We start from the raw sequence: 17,386 nt of genomic DNA, 5'->3' as shown, positions 1-17,386 counted from the left end.
GTCATGTGCCCCAAGAGGTTATTGCTGTAAGTGGAGAGAAAGGCAGTGAAGCAGTGGACGTTGATTGTATGCAAGTCTGAGCCATCTGCTGTTACAGCTTATTCATTTCTTGCAGACCTATGAGGCCCCAGTCTTACATATATGAGTTCCATTTTGTGATGAATTCTGCTGTGTATGATTTAGTGGAAGAGATGACCCCTATGGATTTGATAAGAGTTCAGGTCACACAGATACTTGGTACCCATGGTCAGATATTCAGTCTCAACAGGGTCCCATGGGAAGTGAGATACTGATTTCATATGGACAGTACTTGTTGGCAGAAGAGGGCATAGCCTTCCTCCAAAACCCTAGGGATTCTGTTATTGGGGATTTTGGTAGATCTCTGACTTCTGCAGAGTCTTCTATTATCATTAGGTCTGCTGGGTCATTGTGTGCAAATAGTTGGATATGTACACCACAACTTGGACCTGTTAGAGAGAACTTTCCTTCTCTGGCAGTCTTACTGCTTGCCAGAAAATGGATTAACCTGTCCAAAATTCAGATAAACCAAGGAAGCATGGGGCTTCATAGGTTATTCTTTCTTTTAGAGATGCTGTTTCAACATGCCCCAAGGTACCAAACTCCAGAAACACCACTGATGTGACAGGCTCTGAAACCTGTGAAGTTTGTCACCTACCCTCTGGCATGCATGTATCCAAGGCACACTTGATATACTTATTCATCAGGTCCAATTAGCATAATGTCATCCCTATGGGATAATAAACTAATCAAGAATTATCCTGATTACATCATGACAGAGTGCATTTGAGTTGATGTAGTCATGAAGCAAGATGGCAAACTATCCTCTTGACCCACCACTTAGATCAAACTGCTTCTCATTTCCTTGTCTTGTGGAAATTATGTGGAGGAGCAGAGAAGCCAGCAATAGCTGCAAACCAGGTGGCCAGGGACTATATTAACTTGCTCCAGTGAAGACACCACAACCCAGAAGAACAGGCGATATTGGTATCACAGCCTGTTTGTGAAAATCACTGGCATTCTCCATGTCCATCTACTTTTTCACCAAAGAGATGGGTTAAGTGAGGATGTGATAGGAATCACTACTTCCCCATCTATTAGGTTGTTGACGGTAGGATTAATCTCTGAAACTCCCCCCAGGAATGTGTGATTTCTGTTTTTTTTTTTGAAACAGAGTCTAGCTCTGTTACCCAGGCTGGAGTACAGTGGTGCCATCTCGGCTTACTGCAACCTCTGCCTCCCAGGTTTAAGCAATAGACTACAGGCATGCACCACCACACACGGCTAATTTTTTGTGTGTTTTTAGTAGAGATGAGGTTATGGCCATATTGCCCAGGCTAGTCTCAAACTCCTGAGCTCAGGCAATCTGCCCACCTCGGCCTCTCAAAATGTTAGGGTTACGTGAGACACCATGACTGGCCAAGATTGCTATTTTGATGTGGGTGAAGAGTACAATTCTGGGGACTTCTATTTGGCCCTTCCTAACATAATAACTCTCACTTTTTGGATCTGGAAACTGATGTGGGAATTCTGGCAGTTTCGAATTCCTATGTCTACTATACATTGTCCAGACTAGAGAAATAGCCAAAGGACCAGTGATTATCTGGCTCCTTGGGCCCCCGCTCTGCCTGCTAGACCAATGTGGCACTTCAGTCTCTGCCAGAATCAGAGCCAGAATCATTCAGAGCCAGAATCTAGGAATCCCTGGATAGTTCCATTTCCCCAGTACAGAGTCACCCTATTAAATGTCTGCAGGTCCCTCTGATGAAGGACTGGGGGAAGAGTCATAGAATGTGTCTGCAGCCATGTAACAGGATTTTTCTCAAAGGTCTCTTTCCCAAAAAGTTGTAGAATTTTGGATTAGTTTATATTTGGAGACTGGATAAGGGGTTTTGATTCCCTGCCATGACAACTAGAGATAGGGTTATGCCCAGTATATCTGGGATTTTTCTGCCTATGTAAGTCAAGCCACATTTTAGTAGACTGCCCATCTATTTGATTTGTAAGGAGGATGCCATGATCATCACTATGGATCCCTCCTGGTCAAAACGTTCAGATTACCACCCCTATCCTATGGTTTATTGGAATAATTATGTCCATCTTGTCTTGGCTGTTCAATAATGACTGCAACCTGGCTTCTACCACTGCGGGATTCCACTACTTCCATTTAGGTAAGGGAAGCCAGTTCCAGTGTTGCATACCCCACTGTCATTTCTGGCCTACAGAGAACAGTCACCAAAGAGCTCCACAAGGTTACCAGTGCCCATAGCTAGTGAAGCACCCTGGCACAAGATATTTAAGGGGGCATTCACTTTCAGCCTCATGCATTCAGGATCAGTACCTGAGGGTGAGTGCCCAGTTAAATGTTGTATCCTGGGTGTCTGCTTGCCTCCCCCCTCACTCCAGCACTGCTAGTACCTTCCTCTCCGATGCATTTCTTAATTCCTTGGTGATAAGTGCATGCCCTGGGCTTGCTCAGGGATTCTGGCTAAGGGGTAGTGTCGAAGCATGTTGCACACAGTAGCTCCATTTCAATATTCTCATATCCCTGAGTCTTTGAGCTCCTTCTAGAACAATGCCTCTCAAACTGTAATGTATAATGTGCATATGAAGCACATGGAAGTATTGCTAAAATTCTGATTCAGAAGGTCTAGAATGGGGCCTGAGATTCTACATTTTAAATAGCTCCCAGTGATGCTGCTACAGCACTTCCACAGGACACATTTTGAGCAGCAAGTTTCTACCAAATGCCGTGTAAGTCAGGGCATCTCAAACTCATTAACTGTAGACCAACATTGAGTCAAGGCATCAGTGAGCCAAAATCAATTGGCCAAATCTAGCAGAATATCAACTAATCTCAAGCCAACACATTCAGTCCCCACTGAGTGTCAATGCTTTCAGCCAGATCAAGCCTTTATTTCATTCTTCTTCATTTAACATCTTTAGTATGCGTTCCCGTACTTGCTGCCCAGGTTCTGCCAATACACACTAATGAGATCTGGAACAGTTTTATGTACAAGCTCCCTCTTCAAGGAACAGGCCTTTATTTCTGCATTAGGATTATGTTGAGATCTAATTCTTATTATGGACTGGGGAGCAGTCATTCAGTCAATAGAAGGGTTTGTTTGTTTGTTTGTTTGTTTGTTTTGCCAAGGAAGGATAGTCCCCTTAGGCACAGTGTAGCTGCCTGTCTGAAAGGTATTTGGGGCTCCAAAGTTCTCAGTATCTGCCCAAATATCCTTATGCCATGTCTCAAGGTCCCACTGCTTCCATATCAGTGCTTTTCCCATAGTGTAAGAGATGTGATGTGGTTGCAGATTTAATTGGCATTGAACTCATCATCCATTACAAACAGGTCCTTGGCTTGGTGCTCAGTCATATCTACCCTGCATCTATAGAGGACGAGGGACTTGTCCAAAACTGTCATCAAGGCGTTCCAGTTTTCTATGGATACTCTCAGCTGGATAGTTTTGCTTTCAATCTCAATTTTTCCATTGTCTAAACTTCCTAGAGCTATCGAAAATGCCAATTTACAATCTTTATAATTACTATTGTCACCATGGAAACTAAATCCCTTTAGAAACTAAATTCATAGACTGGAATTCCCAGTGCCCTGTCCTCTATCTTCACTTCATCTTATGCCACCACTAGTGATAGTGTGATCTGATGTGTGTGTGTGTGTATGTGTGTGTATGTGTAAAACTGTTAACAAATAGCCTGAAAGATACCCACCAAAGTCATGATAGTTACTGCCTCTGGAGGAAGGGAAGATACATTGGATGTGAAAGAGAAGAAAGAACTCAAATTTAATTGCAATATTGCATTTCTTTTATTTTTTTAAAAAATGCTTGAAGCAAATATAAAAATGTTAACACCCCCTGTATATATAAACACTTTTTGTATTTTCTGCACTTTTAAAATTCAACCCCTCCCCACTCTCCACACATCATTATTCATTATGATCATGAGGGGTTTATCCCAGGATATTGATTGATAGAAAACTAAAAGAGTAATTTATAAAATCATTACATGAACAAGTAAAACCACACACAGCAAAATTTACATCAAAATTGTTATGTGGTACAGAATCCAAAAGTCGTAAGAAGCAAAATCTATCTTTTTTCACTCTGGCACCCATCTGCTCTTTCCTGGAGTCAAACACTGTACTACTTTTTTAGGTATACTTCCAAAATACTTACTGCATTTACAAGCACATACCTATATTGATTCTACAAGAATAAGACATTTTCAGCATGTTGCTTTGTTCAACACCACAGTACATCTTAAAGACAGCCCCACATCAATACATATAGAGATCTCCCTTTTCTACGGCTTCATAGTATTATCATGTGCTGATATGCCAAAAACGAATCCCTTAAACCCTTTTGGGTAGACACTTACTATTTTGCAGTCTTCTGCTCTTAGGAATAAAGTGAAATTCAATAACCTGTATAGGAGCATTTCACACATGTTTGAATATATATGTAGAATAAATTCCCAAAAGAGAAATTGCTAGAGAAAGAGATAGAAGGATTTACAATTTTGATAACTACTGCCAGATTTTTCTCAGTAGAAGTTGTACCAATTTACAGCAATGCATGGAAGTGCTTTTCCCCTGCCAAACAGTGTGTTACCAACCTGAATAGTTTTGTCAATTGATACTTCTGCTATCATGAGTAATGATTCCATATGTTTAGAAGCTATTTTAAATTCCTTTTCTGTATTCTACCACCTGTCAAATCCTTTGCTCATTTTTTCTTTGAGAACTTAGAATTTTTATCTTTGATTTGTAGAAGCTATTTTTTGAAAATAAGAAATTAACTATTTGGCTGTGATATTTGTTGCTATTCTTTTCCCAGTGTGTTGTTTCTTGATCTTTTATGCTGTTTTTGGTACAGAGATAATTTTGTTTAAAATAGTCAATATTTTCCTTCCTGGTTTCTGATTGAGGGCCATACTTAGAACTTCCCCAGGCTGAGATTATTATTTTTTTAAGTCCTACTTTTTCTTCATGCACTTCCATGATTCCATATTTTTACTTTTAAACACTTGGTCCTCCTGGAATTTATTTTGGTATTTAGTCTGAGGTATGGCCCAAGCTTAAATTTGTTTTAGCTAGGTACCAGAGTTGTTAATCATATATTGAATAATCCATCTTTCCCCAATTAACTTGAATGCCACCTTTAACATATGCTGTTAATACATTTCAACATGTATTTTAAGTTTACTTTTGGTCATTCCATCTTGTTCCATTGACCCTCCACACATCAGCACCACATTGTTTTAATTATTGTAGCTTTATAAGATGTTTTAACATTTGGTCATGCTAACTCACTCAGGTTTCTTCTTTTCTAGATTTTTCTTGGATATCCTTGCCTTGCAGTTTCCAATATATATATATTTTTTCTTTTGAGACAGGGTCTCACTCTAGCTGCCCAGACTGGAGTGCAGTGATGTGATTTTGGCTCACTACAGCCTTGACCTCCCAAGGCTTGGGTGATTCTCCCACCTCAGCCTCCCAAGTAGCTAGGACTACAGGTGCGCACCACCACACCCAGCTAATTTTTTGCATTTTTAATAGATACAGGATTTCACCATGTTGTTCAGGCTGGTCTTGAACTCCTGGACTCAGGCAATTCACCTGCCTCGACCTCTCAAAGTGCAGGGATTACAGGCGTGAGCCACCATGCTTGGCCTTCATTACATTTTAAAATCATTTCAATGCTATTGGGGAAAAGCTGTTGGCATTTTTATTGGGATTACACTGAATATATAGATAAACTTAGTGAAAATGGATATATTTATAACTTTTAATCTTCTTATCCAAAAAGTGGTCTGCTTTTTATCTGTTTAAGTTCTTTTTTGTGCTCTTCAGTTTCATTGTATAGTTTTATTCTTGCAGAACTTATACTTTCTTCTTGCAGTTATTCTTAATTGTTTTATCTTTTTGTTGGAATTATAATATGGCTTTTTCTTTCATCATATTTTCTAATTACATGTAGTCTCACATAATAGGCAATTAGAAAATAATATGTATAGACTTAACATATATTTCACTAATTTATTTGTTCTCCTTTCCTTCTTAAAACCACTACTTTCTCCTCAATTCATTTTTTTTCTTGTTAGAGTACATTGTTCACATACTCTTGCTAATAGCCCATCCCTATATGAATAGTTTTTCTGACTTGGAACAAACAGGAAGTTTTTTAAAAATCACTTATAGCCCATCCCTATATGAAGATGAATAATGTAAGTACATTATTTGTACTTGTTCCAAATCAGAAAATCTATTTATTTTGCCCTTGACTCTGAATGAGAGTTTGGGTAGAGAAGTCTAGGTTCGATGTTGTCTTTCCACAGCAGTTTGAATATGCTGCCTGTATTCTGCTTACATCTACTCTTGTTACTGAAATAATTATTGTCAAATTCACTCTTCTTTTGTAGATTTTCTAAACTTTTCCTTTTAGGATTAAAAAAGAATCTTTGATGTTCTGAATCTTGACTGTAATGTGTTATGCTTGATCTATATATTCTGCCACTATTCTGGAAACTCTTTTAGTCAAAAGAGGTATGGTGGTGGTGATTTTACCCCCCAAGGGACATTTGGCAATATCTGGAGACATTTTTAGTTGTCACAACAGACAACCAACCCTGGGGTAGGGGAGGGAGGGTGGTGGATTTGCTACTGGCATCTAGGGAGTAGGGCCAAGGATGCTGCTAAACATCCTATAGTGCGTAGAGAAGCCTCTCACAATAAAGGGTTGTCCAGCCCAAAAAGCCAACAGTGCCAATGCTGACAAACCCTGAGGTATGAGTATTTTAGTTCTAGTCCTTGGTCTGGCCAACTGGGGGCAAAATGAATTTGGCCTCAGCCTCATGGCAACACTTTCTGACTGGAAGATTCTTTCCTGGCTTTGTGACAACGGTTGTCTTGGCCTGTGGCGGTGCCAGCCTCAGTGTATTACTGTGGTTTACCTAGCTCTTCCCTACCTGTACGAATGCCTCATAGGTGTTAGTTCATGGAGAGGTGCTTTTCTTGTTTGTGAGGATGGCTATGCTTATGGCAATGCTTTAAAATATCTTCCCCATTATTACTATGAGTTTGTTTTAGTAGAGGGCAATTTCAGCATGTGACCTTCAAGGTTTTTACACAAAGGTGCAAAGTCAATAAAATTAATTCTAGCAATACTGAAAGAGAAAAGGAAGCAACAAATCACTCATAAACTCATCAACTAGAAATCAAGATTAATAATATTCCAGAAAGCTTTAAAAATATATCACAGAAAATATAAGAACAGCTAGATAGAATTATGTTAAATCAAATAATGTGAACATACTATTTTACATACTATTTTGAAATTATTTTTACATTTATTTCACTTGAATGAAAGAAAAAGCAACTAATAAAATTGAAGGAAGAGCTGAACTGCAGAATATTTTTATTTAACTCAAGAACTTTTAGTTACAGGAAGATTTATCTAATATTAAAATGACTAAATTGCAAAAAGCATAAAATGTTTGGACCCATTTTTAAAGTTGTTTTGAAATACATATTAGCACTCAAACTTCCCCACTCCCTAACTTTTGTTAATTGCTATAATGGATATTTGTTGTTTTGATGTATCCAACATCCTTTCATCCTACTGATATTCTTTGGGGGAACATCTTTCCACTTTACATCATGTTTTGTGGAAATTTTTCAACCAAGGAACTTGCCCTTTGCGGGCTAAGAGTTGAGTACAGTATGCAAACTAGATAATGCAACTCTCTCACTGTAATTTAACCTTCTTAAATCAAGTAAAGAAAATGACTGTGGCCGAGTCACCCCTGCCACGTAGGTCCTTGTAACTTCCCAGGCACCTCTCCCCTCTAAGGCCTATTTGGTCAGCTTGTCCTTTTATTCTATCAGGTCCTCCCTAATGATTCCAATAAATTACTTTTGTTTGTTTGTTTAAATGATCCAAACCCTGGTTTTATGGATTGAAACAGAAGAATCTATCTGATATGTTTGTAACATTCTTTTCTGTAATTATAATTCCTACATATCTTAATTATATACATGTGAATGGATTTAAACTTAACTTTGGCCCAATTGCAATAATCTTTTATTTTCACATATTGCTTGCTTATCTAGATTTCCTTACTAAGTAATTTTTCTTCAAGAATGATTCATGGGTCCTATATTTCTAGAACTATTTTATGTTCAAAAATACACATGTGTTGCCTTTGTACTAGAATAATATTTTGATAGGTTTAATATTTTTAGGTCAAAATTTATTTCCCTAAGAACTATACACATGTTGTTTCACTGCCTTCTTAGATGCTTCTGGTTAAGATAGAGGAACAGGGACCATATTTATCCTCCCTCCTGAAACAACTGCAAAATCAGACAAAATATATGAAACAACAGTTCTCAAGATATTGGAAATCAGTCAGTGAAGGATACTGATCCCTGATCCCTGTCCTAATGCAGCATGTGGGAAACAGATGAGGTCACCTCTGTGACTGCCCCAGCTTACTGTTTGTAGAGAGTTTCTAGGCTGCAGTTCAGAGAAGGATAACTTGGGTACAGTGGGACAGGCTTTCAACTCTTGTGTTACTGAATTTATGAACTTCTCAAGTTCTTCTACGGCATGAGACATCCATGGGGAGGTTTTGTTTGTTTTTTCAGACAGGGTCTCACTTTGTAGCCCAGGCTGGATTACAATGGTGCGATCTTGGCTCACTGTAACCTCTGCTTCCTTGGTTCAAGCAATTCTCTTGCCTCAGTCTTCCGAGTAGCTGGTATTATAGGGGTGCACCACCACACCCAGCTAATTTTTGCCTTTTTAGTAAAGACAGGATTTCACCATGTTGGCCAGGCTGGTCTTGAACTCCTGACCTCAGGTTATCCACCTGCCTTGGCCTCCTAAAGTGCTGGGATTACAGGTGTGATCCACTGTGCCCAACCTGTGGTGAGCTGTCTTTTGTACCCTGAGTTATAATCCTTTCAGGATGGGTTCTTCATCTGGTTCATGCCATGTTTCTTTGCTACATTTTTCCCCATTGTCTTTCTGCCTAATGATCAGACCACTTATCTTTCTAATGCTTACTCAGGGCAGCTGGGTAGAGTCTTTCTTTTTACCCTAAGATAGTATAGAAGGGCTCTTTGGCAACTTTCTTAGATGAAGTAGACTTGTTTGGCTTCTTCTCCAGTGTGTAGCTGGAGGCCTAGGTGGTGTCTTCCATCTACTTTTCTGTAGCCTGATCTGATCTGGTGTGAGATGAGGGTCTCGCTGTTAACCTGGTTTCTACTCTTTATTGTTGCCTAGGAAATTCCATTAAATCCACTGACTTCCCTGAAGGAGGCAAAGCATCCAGGAATAAGACACAGCTCCCTTCACTGAATTCACGTGAAGTCCTGGAAAACCCCTCCTGTATCCACGAAGACTGCTTGGGGACAATCAGGAGTTTTTGTGCTCAAGGGTCTCCCTGATGTTTCCCTGAGCTGCCTGCTCAATACCTCCACCACCACCCTTCAAATTGCCATATTAACAAGAATTCTGGTTTTCTTTTCTTTATGTGACATCTATTCATGACTACACTGGGCAGGTGAGATAGTAGCTATGCCTTTATATAAAACTTTTAAATTCTATTTTTTATTTTATTTATTTATTTTTTAGAGACAGGGTCTTGTTCTGTCACCCAGACTGGTGCACTGGTATGATCACAGCTCACTGTAACCTCAGACTCCTGGGCTCAAATAATCCTTCCTCAGCCTTCTGAGTAGCCAGGACTCCAGGTGCACACTACCATTCCCAGCTAATTTTATTTATTTATTTGTTTGTTTGTTTTTGTAGAGACAGAGTCTTGCTATGTTGCTCAAACTGGTCTTGAACTCCTGAGCTCAAACAGTCCTCCCACTTCAGCCTCCTAAAGTCCTGGGATTACAAGCATGAACCACCATGCCCAACCTATTCCAGTTTTTAAATTTTCACACATATCTATTAGATGTTTATAGTGTAAGTTTGAACTCCATTCTTTGCTTCTCTGTTGCTGGTAAATTTTTGGCTATATTTTTACCAATTTTGCACATTCGTTTACATATTGGTAAAGGAACAGTCTGTGATCTGGATTTATTCAGATCTTTATTCAGAATTACCAACTGCTTTATTAGTCATTTTATCTTAAATGTGTCTCTACTTACTAGTGATTTGCAGTATATTCCAAGTTAGTTGTAAAAATATTTCACAATAGACTAATTTCATGCTTTCCTGTGAAACTGTCTTAAATTTAAAAAGTAAAGTTTTTAATATTGTAAGTAGCTGCCAGAAATAAACCAACGCTAGCTTCAAGTTCCTACTTCTTACAATGAGAATTTTAAATTTCTTTACTCTTGGGGAATAGCAGGGCCTTGCTGCTTTTAATAGTGAATTAACTCTGAATTTTTTAGTTTCTGTCTCTCAGAAAAGATGAATTTGTTTGGCTTTAAATATTGAGAGAGTTTCTAGAGACCCACGGGAAATGAGAAATACGCACTTTTGTAGCAATGACTTTTGAAAGACTAGCTAAAATCCTGAAGACTCAGCAGAAGAAAGATATTAAACTGACTTTGTCGTTTTGTTGATTATTAAATTAAATGGAAAAACAAAATGCAAACTTTGAGTCCAATACATTCATCCCCCTAGGCCCTCTGTCATCTTCAAATCAATCAGTAAAACACATCGTGTCTCCCTGGGGGACTGTGGCAGTCTTACCTTCATGTAGTAACCTAAGATGCTCCATAAGAATAAAAAATTAGAGCTAAGGAACAGATTCCAAATAACCAAAAGGCACACAAAAAGCGTTTTAAAATATAGTGATCAAAAACACTAATGCCGTTAAAAGAAAAAGCAGAAAATAATAAAGTAATATAATGTGGTCTTGCAAAAAACAGCCTGTGATCTTACATTTCAAAACATGTCTCTCCTGTTCCTGGCACATACAAGGCCAGATGAGCTACCCGCTCCATCCTTCACATTCTCCCTGCACAACCCATTCAAACTTTTCTGCACACGGCCATGTTAAAAAGTAATGAAAATATCTGAGTCTGCCTGGCACACTCAGAGATTCTCATGACAAGTTCTTCCCTTACTGAACACTTCCCTGACCACCCAAAATAACCACCCCCTCCCTCCATCTACCTACACACACACACACACACCCCTCTGAGTCTCACGGTCCTCTAATTACTGATATCCCTTATTACTATGGGAAATTCCTTGTCTATCTATGTACTTGTCAGTGGTATGTCTCTGCCCTAAAGGAGAAATCTTACATCGATTCGTCCTCAATCCCCAGCACCTAGAAAAGTACGTGACTTAATAAGTGAGTGTGTGCCTACATGTTTGGATCAAATGGTTTCACAGTTAATTAGAGATGAGAATCACTTAATTGTTTCTTAGGCTTGGGTTTTCCTGTCACACAGAAGCCTTCAGAATATACAGATGTCTTTTTGCCCTAGAAGCCAAACAGAGCAGAAGATTGTAGACCCCAGCTTGTTGGGTTACTCCTGGATTGATTCCAAATACGATATTTCTTTCCAGGCCAGAAAATCGACAGACACTGTCCAACACAATGTGATTGGTCAGAACATCCAATGCGTCACCGACCTGTAGTAACAGATCACATTCCTCATTGAGCTGAGATATTTTTCTCTTCCTCATTGCTGTTAGAAGCCTGTCTTTACATTTTTCCACTTCACTTGCTTTGGTGAAAAGCACAGCAATATCCCTCGGAGCATAACCATTCTGCAAGAGGAAACGGCATTTATCCGCTACATAGACCAGTATCTCCTCCAAGTTCAAGTCTTCAATAATCTCTAAGTTGCCTGGGACACCTTGAGCCCATTTAGGTTCATAACGCATCACCAGGGACCCAGGGGGGAGGTTAGGTGGAGGATTTTGTCTGGCTTCCTGCATTATTTGTTGTAGGTAATTGGCTATTGGATCTGCACTGCGGACCACTCTGGTGATCTCTTCTCTTGGATACTGGTCTGAGGGAGGTGGGAGGCCACTGCAACTCAAGTGATTGGTCTGAAAGTAGTCCAGAAAGATCCAGAGAACTCCTGGGCCATCTCTTGCTGTCTGAGTGATGAACTTTGCTTTCCCATACCAGTCTCCATCTTCAGTGCGGAAATTCTGAGCGTCATCAATGACAATGTGCTGGACGTGTTCAAAGTTGTTTTTCATGAAGGTTTTCCGGGTCACTGGCTGGCAGATGTTTTTCTTGCTGAAACAGTAAGAAACACAGTCAGGTTTTTCCCCAATGAAACAAACAAAGCCAATTCTACTCTTAAACTCCTCTGGGCATGGTAAATACAATATGAATTTTAGCAAGTAAACTGAAAGCCACACCAGCCACAGTCGCTCAAGAAAAGAAAGTGAACAGTGAACACAGACAGGCAGCATACCTCACCAACTTCTTCAGGGGGTAATTTTCACAGATGTAGAGAATGTTAGTCGGTTCACAGTGAAACACATTCTTGATCTTCTCCATGATCTTAAGAGCCAAGATGGTCTTCCCTGATCCAAGTAAGCCATGAACAAACAACTCTTTGGTCTTGCGAAGATTCTTTGAAAGCAACTCATACTGTTTATTTGTCAGTAGGTTCAAAACCTCAGAGCCCAGCTCTTCACTTAAGAAGGATTTGAACCCAAGCAAGACTATCACAAGGGACTGTAACAGGGCTTCCATGTGCTGGGGGGTCATGAAGTTATAGGATTCAGGGTAAATTTGTAAATATGAACCGTAAATGCTCTGTGCTTTTCGATCAGAATTCAGCACATAGACCAAGGGGGTAATGCATAACCTCCCAGTGTAGCCGCCTTTGTTTACCAGCTTCTGCTTCAAAGAATAAGCAACCAGCATAGAATAGCCCTTGCACCCTGCATCCCACTTGCTGAAGATGGTATAGAGAATAGGGGTGTTGTTCTGGGAAATTAGAAGAGCATCACAGATGACTCCCTGCTTCTCTTGCAGACCTAAGTCCACAGCCCAGCTTTGAGAAAAAATCAATATTCCTTGAGAGAAAGGGCGCATTTCTGTATTTATTAAGTCTCTGAGTCCTTTATGTTGTGAGAAGAGTTCCTTGTAGAGGCTTTCTGGAGTATACACCACTCTGTCTGAAAATACTAGACAGGGAAAGAATGGGAAGAAATTAGAAAAGCCTCAGACAGGCTATAATCATCATTATATGTAGAAGGTTCAGTCAACACTGGCACTCTACCATGTATCTACAATAGGTTATACATTAGTAATAAAAAGATAAACAATTCTCGTTTTGATGGAGCACTAATTAGCTGGTATCAACAGACAATAATAATTATGGTACAAAGTGGTCGATACAACCAGAGGGAAGGACAGAAAGTATTATGTGAATACCAAGGAAAGGTACAATTTAGGAAAGAAGAAAATATGAAAGTCTTTATGAAGAAGGAAATACCTGAGCTGATTCTTTTTTCTCTTTTTTCTTTTCCTTTTTTTTTTTTTTGAGATGGAGTCTTACTCTGTCACATAGGCTAGAGTACAGTGGCATGATCTCAGCTCACTGCAACCTCTGTCTCCTGAGTTCAAGTGATTCTCCTGCCTCAGCCTCTGGAGTAGCTGGGACCAAAGGTGTGTGCCACCACGCCCGGTAAATTTTTCTATTTTTTGTAGAGATGGGGTTTCACCATGTTGGCCAGGCTGGTCTCAAACTCCTGGGCTCAGGTGATCTGCCCGCCTGGGCCCCCAAAGTGCTGGGATTACAGGCGTGAGCCACCACACCCAGCCCTGAGCTGATTATTAAAGGATGACTTTGAGTTAGTGAGTTGAAGAGGAGAATAGAGAGATGGTCAAAAGAGGGCACATGAATCACACTCAGGGACAAGAAACAGCAAGGAAGCCCGGCGCAGTGGCTCATGCCTGTGATCCCAGCACTCTGGGAGGCCGAGGCAGTTGGATCACTTAAGCCCAGAAGTTCAAGACCAGCCTGGCCAACATGGTGAGACCCCATCTGTACAAAAAATACAAAAATTAGCCAGGCATGGTGGTGCGTGCCTGTAATCCCAGCTGCTCGGGGGGCTGAGGCACGAGAATCGCTTGAACCCAGGAGGCGGAGGTTGCGGTGAGCTGAGGTCACACCACTGCACTCCAGCCTGCACAACAGAGTGAGACCTTGTTTCTATAAAAAAAAAAAAAAAAAAAAAAAAAAAGCAAGGTCCATTCAGGTCACTCACTCCAAGCAGTTTGTGTTGCTGACATCCGAAGTGTGAAGCAAAGAGGTGGAAACGAGGATGGGGAGGAAGGCATTAGAGTGCCATCTTAACACCTGGCAAGATTACATACTATATGGTTTCATTTACGGATGCCAGATGTTAGGGATTTGGGGAGTGTTTGACTAAAAAGGGACAGCATGGAGACTCTTTTTTGGCGGGGGGGAGGGACGCGGTCTTGCTCTGTCACCTAAACTGGGGTACAATGGTATGATCATGGCTCACTGCAGCCTCTACTTCCTGAGCTCAGGTGATTCTCCCACCTCAGTTTTCCAGGCAGCTGGGACTACAAGTGCACGCCACCACATCCAGCTAATTTTTGTATTTCTTTGTAGAGACAGAGTTTCACCATGTTGCCTAGGCTGGTCGTAAACTCCTGGGCTCAAGTGATCCTCCCACCTCCGTCTCCTAAAGTGCCGGGATTACAGGTGTGAGCCACCTCACCTGGCCATCTTCCTTTTTCTTTCTGATAGGATAAAATGATTCTAAGCTTCTTCCAGAAGACAAATGCCATGATAATATCATGTTGGTGAAAGTGTATTTGGATATATGTTTTGGATTACAATCTGGCAATATCCATCTAAATTTACAAGCAATTATACTATTTGGATTTTTTTTTTCTTTTCTTTTTTGAGACAGAGTCTCGCTCTGTTGCCCAGGCTGGAGTGCAGTGGCACAATCTCGGCTCACTGCAACCTCCGCCTACCAAGTTCAAGAGATTCTCTTTCCTCAACCTCCTGAGGAGCTGGGACCACAGGCGCATACCACCACGCCCAGCTAATTTTTTGTATTTTTAGTACAGAAAAGGTTTCACCGTGTTAGCCAGGATGGTCTTGATCTCCTGACCTTGTGATCCACCTGCCTCAGCCTCCCAAAGTGCTGGGATTACAGGCCTGAGCCACTGCGCCCGGCCACCACTTGGAATTTATCCTTAAAGAATATCTCAGGTATATTATGGTAAAATGTATACTGTAGCAATGTTTAAAAATGAAGAAATTAAACATCATATAAAAGTCCATCAAAAACATGACTGGGCTGGGCACTGTGGCACATACCTGTAATCCCAGCACTTTGGGAGGCTGAGGTGGATATATTACCTGATGTCAGAAGTTTAAGACCAGCCTGGCCAACATGGTGAAATCCCGTCTCTACTAAAAATGGAAAAAAAAAAAAAAAATAGCTGGGTGTGGTGGCATGCACCTCTAATTCCAGCTACCTGGGAGGCTGAGGCAGAAGAACCGCTTGAACCCGGGAGGTGGAGGTTGCAGTGAGTCAAGGTTTCACCATTGCACTCCAGCCTGGGCAACAAGAATGAAACTTTATCTCAAAAAAAAAAAAAAAAAAAAAAAAGACTGGTGGCTGGGCGTGGTGGCTCATGCCTGTAATCCCAGCACTTTGGGAAGCTCAGGTGGAAGGACTGATTGAGTCCAGGAGTTTGAAACCAACTGGGCAACACAGGGAGACTCCATCTCTACAAAAGTTAAAAAATTAGCCGGGCATAGTAGAGTGCTGCTACTTTGTAGAGACGGGGTCTTGCTATGTTGCCCAGGCTGGTCTCAAACTCCTGGACTTAAGCAATTCCACACCTCACCCTCCCAAAGTGCTGGGATTATAGGTATGAACCACTGTGCCCAGTCTTTTCACTTTCTTTAAGGTGTATTTTGAGAAACAGCTCTTAATTTTAATGTAGTAAAATTTATCAATCTTTTTGTTTAAGTTTGATCCTTTTGTGTCTGGTTTAGGAAATCCTTTTCTACCCCAATGATATAATTATTCATATATATTTTCTACTAACAGTTTTAAAGGTTTGGCTTTCATATTTAAGTCCTTAAACCTCTGGAATTGATTCCGTATATAATATAAAGTAGGAGTCAATTTTTTATATGAATGAACAATCAACATATTCCAAAGCAACCAGAGATGGCCAATTACCTGGGAAGTAGTGTTTCTGCTGCTCTTTCAGACATTCCAAATTCTTATGAATGCACACGGTCTTGCTACGGGGTGTGGCAGATGACAAACTCAACGCAAGGACCATCTCAGGACACCTGGAAAGATCTTAAGAAGCAAGAACCAAGGATTCAATATGCAAAAAGACAGATCCCAACTTACAGCTGAACTGTGCTGCGAGGTCTTTCACCTAGTCTTACTACTCAAGCCATGGCCCATAGATACTTGCCTTTACATCTCAGGTCAGCTCAGGAAAGCCTACTGAGGTTTTTGAAGGCAAAAACCTAGCACGAAGCAACACTTTTTAATTTTATTATGTCAAAACGAAACTATATTTCTATTATTTGTTTATTTATATTTCGAGACAGTCTCACTCTGTTGCCCAGGCTGGAGTGCAGTGGCATGCTCTCAGCTCACTGCAACCTCCGTCTCTCAGGTTCAAGCGATCTGCCTGAGTAGCTGGGATTACAAGCGTGTGTCACCACATCCAGCTAATTTTTTGTATTTTTGGCAGAAACGGAGTTTCACCATGTTGGCCAGGCTGGTCTCGAACTCCTGACCTCAGGTGATCTGACCCCCTCGGACTCCCAAAGTGCTGGGATTATAGGCATGAGCCACCATACCCGGCCTGTTTTTATATTTTCAGAATGCTATTTTTTAAAGAAAAATGATGAGAAGATGCAAAGGCCAATGGATATAGATATCCGAGCAGATTCTGAAGTGGACTTTGTTTTTTCTGGACTTTTGAAGAAGTTATTATTGGTTTTCTCTTGTCTAATTTTATCTCAGGCTTTCCTTTTCCAGAGTAGATGCATGTCACCAACCATCCTCTGGCTTATCACGTACTGGCTCCCCAAAGGAAAAAATGGGAAAACAGAGTGAAAGCCATGATTTGGTCATGTTTTGGTCCAAAAAAGGGAAGTGGGCAGTGAGAAAGGGTGAATATTTAAGAGGGCAAAGTCAGAGGAAAGTGGCAGTAAATTAAAGGGGACACATTTGTACATGTGAAAAAAAGAAATTTCCTGAATAATAGAAATAGAAATTTTTCGTAATAGAAAAATAAGAGGCTTGAATATGTACATAAGAAAGGATGTGAAAATTGAAATAACTAGGTCACACAGTCCCCTGCACCAGCCTTTAATGGG

The 17,386-nt window shown here is 40.5% G+C and overlaps 1 protein-coding gene across 2 annotated transcripts in view; it reads right to left on the bottom strand.

Moving 5' to 3' along the window:
• Positions 1 to 3,823: 3,823 nt before the first annotated feature.
• SLFN5 (schlafen family member 5) overlaps positions 3,824 to 17,386 on the bottom strand; it is a 30,077-nt gene continuing 16,514 nt past the window's right edge. For both annotated transcript variants that reach the window (XM_023192845.2, XM_023192846.2), the window contains exons 3-5: positions 16,224 to 16,349; positions 12,449 to 13,169; positions 3,824 to 12,267 (exon numbers count right to left, since the gene is read on the bottom strand). In XM_023192845.2, the coding sequence (XP_023048613.1) occupies positions 11,457 to 12,267; positions 12,449 to 13,169; positions 16,224 to 16,349 (1,658 nt within the window). In that variant the 3' untranslated portion in view covers positions 3,824 to 11,456. The remainder of the gene's footprint in view (positions 12,268 to 12,448; positions 13,170 to 16,223; positions 16,350 to 17,386) is intronic.

Source organism: Piliocolobus tephrosceles, chromosome 16 (assembly GCF_002776525.5).
Source record: "Piliocolobus tephrosceles isolate RC106 chromosome 16, ASM277652v3, whole genome shotgun sequence".
Classification (NCBI taxonomy): domain Eukaryota; kingdom Metazoa; phylum Chordata; class Mammalia; order Primates; family Cercopithecidae; genus Piliocolobus; species Piliocolobus tephrosceles.
Note: the sequence above shows the minus strand (reverse complement) of the source record. Positions and strands in the feature narration are given on the sequence as shown.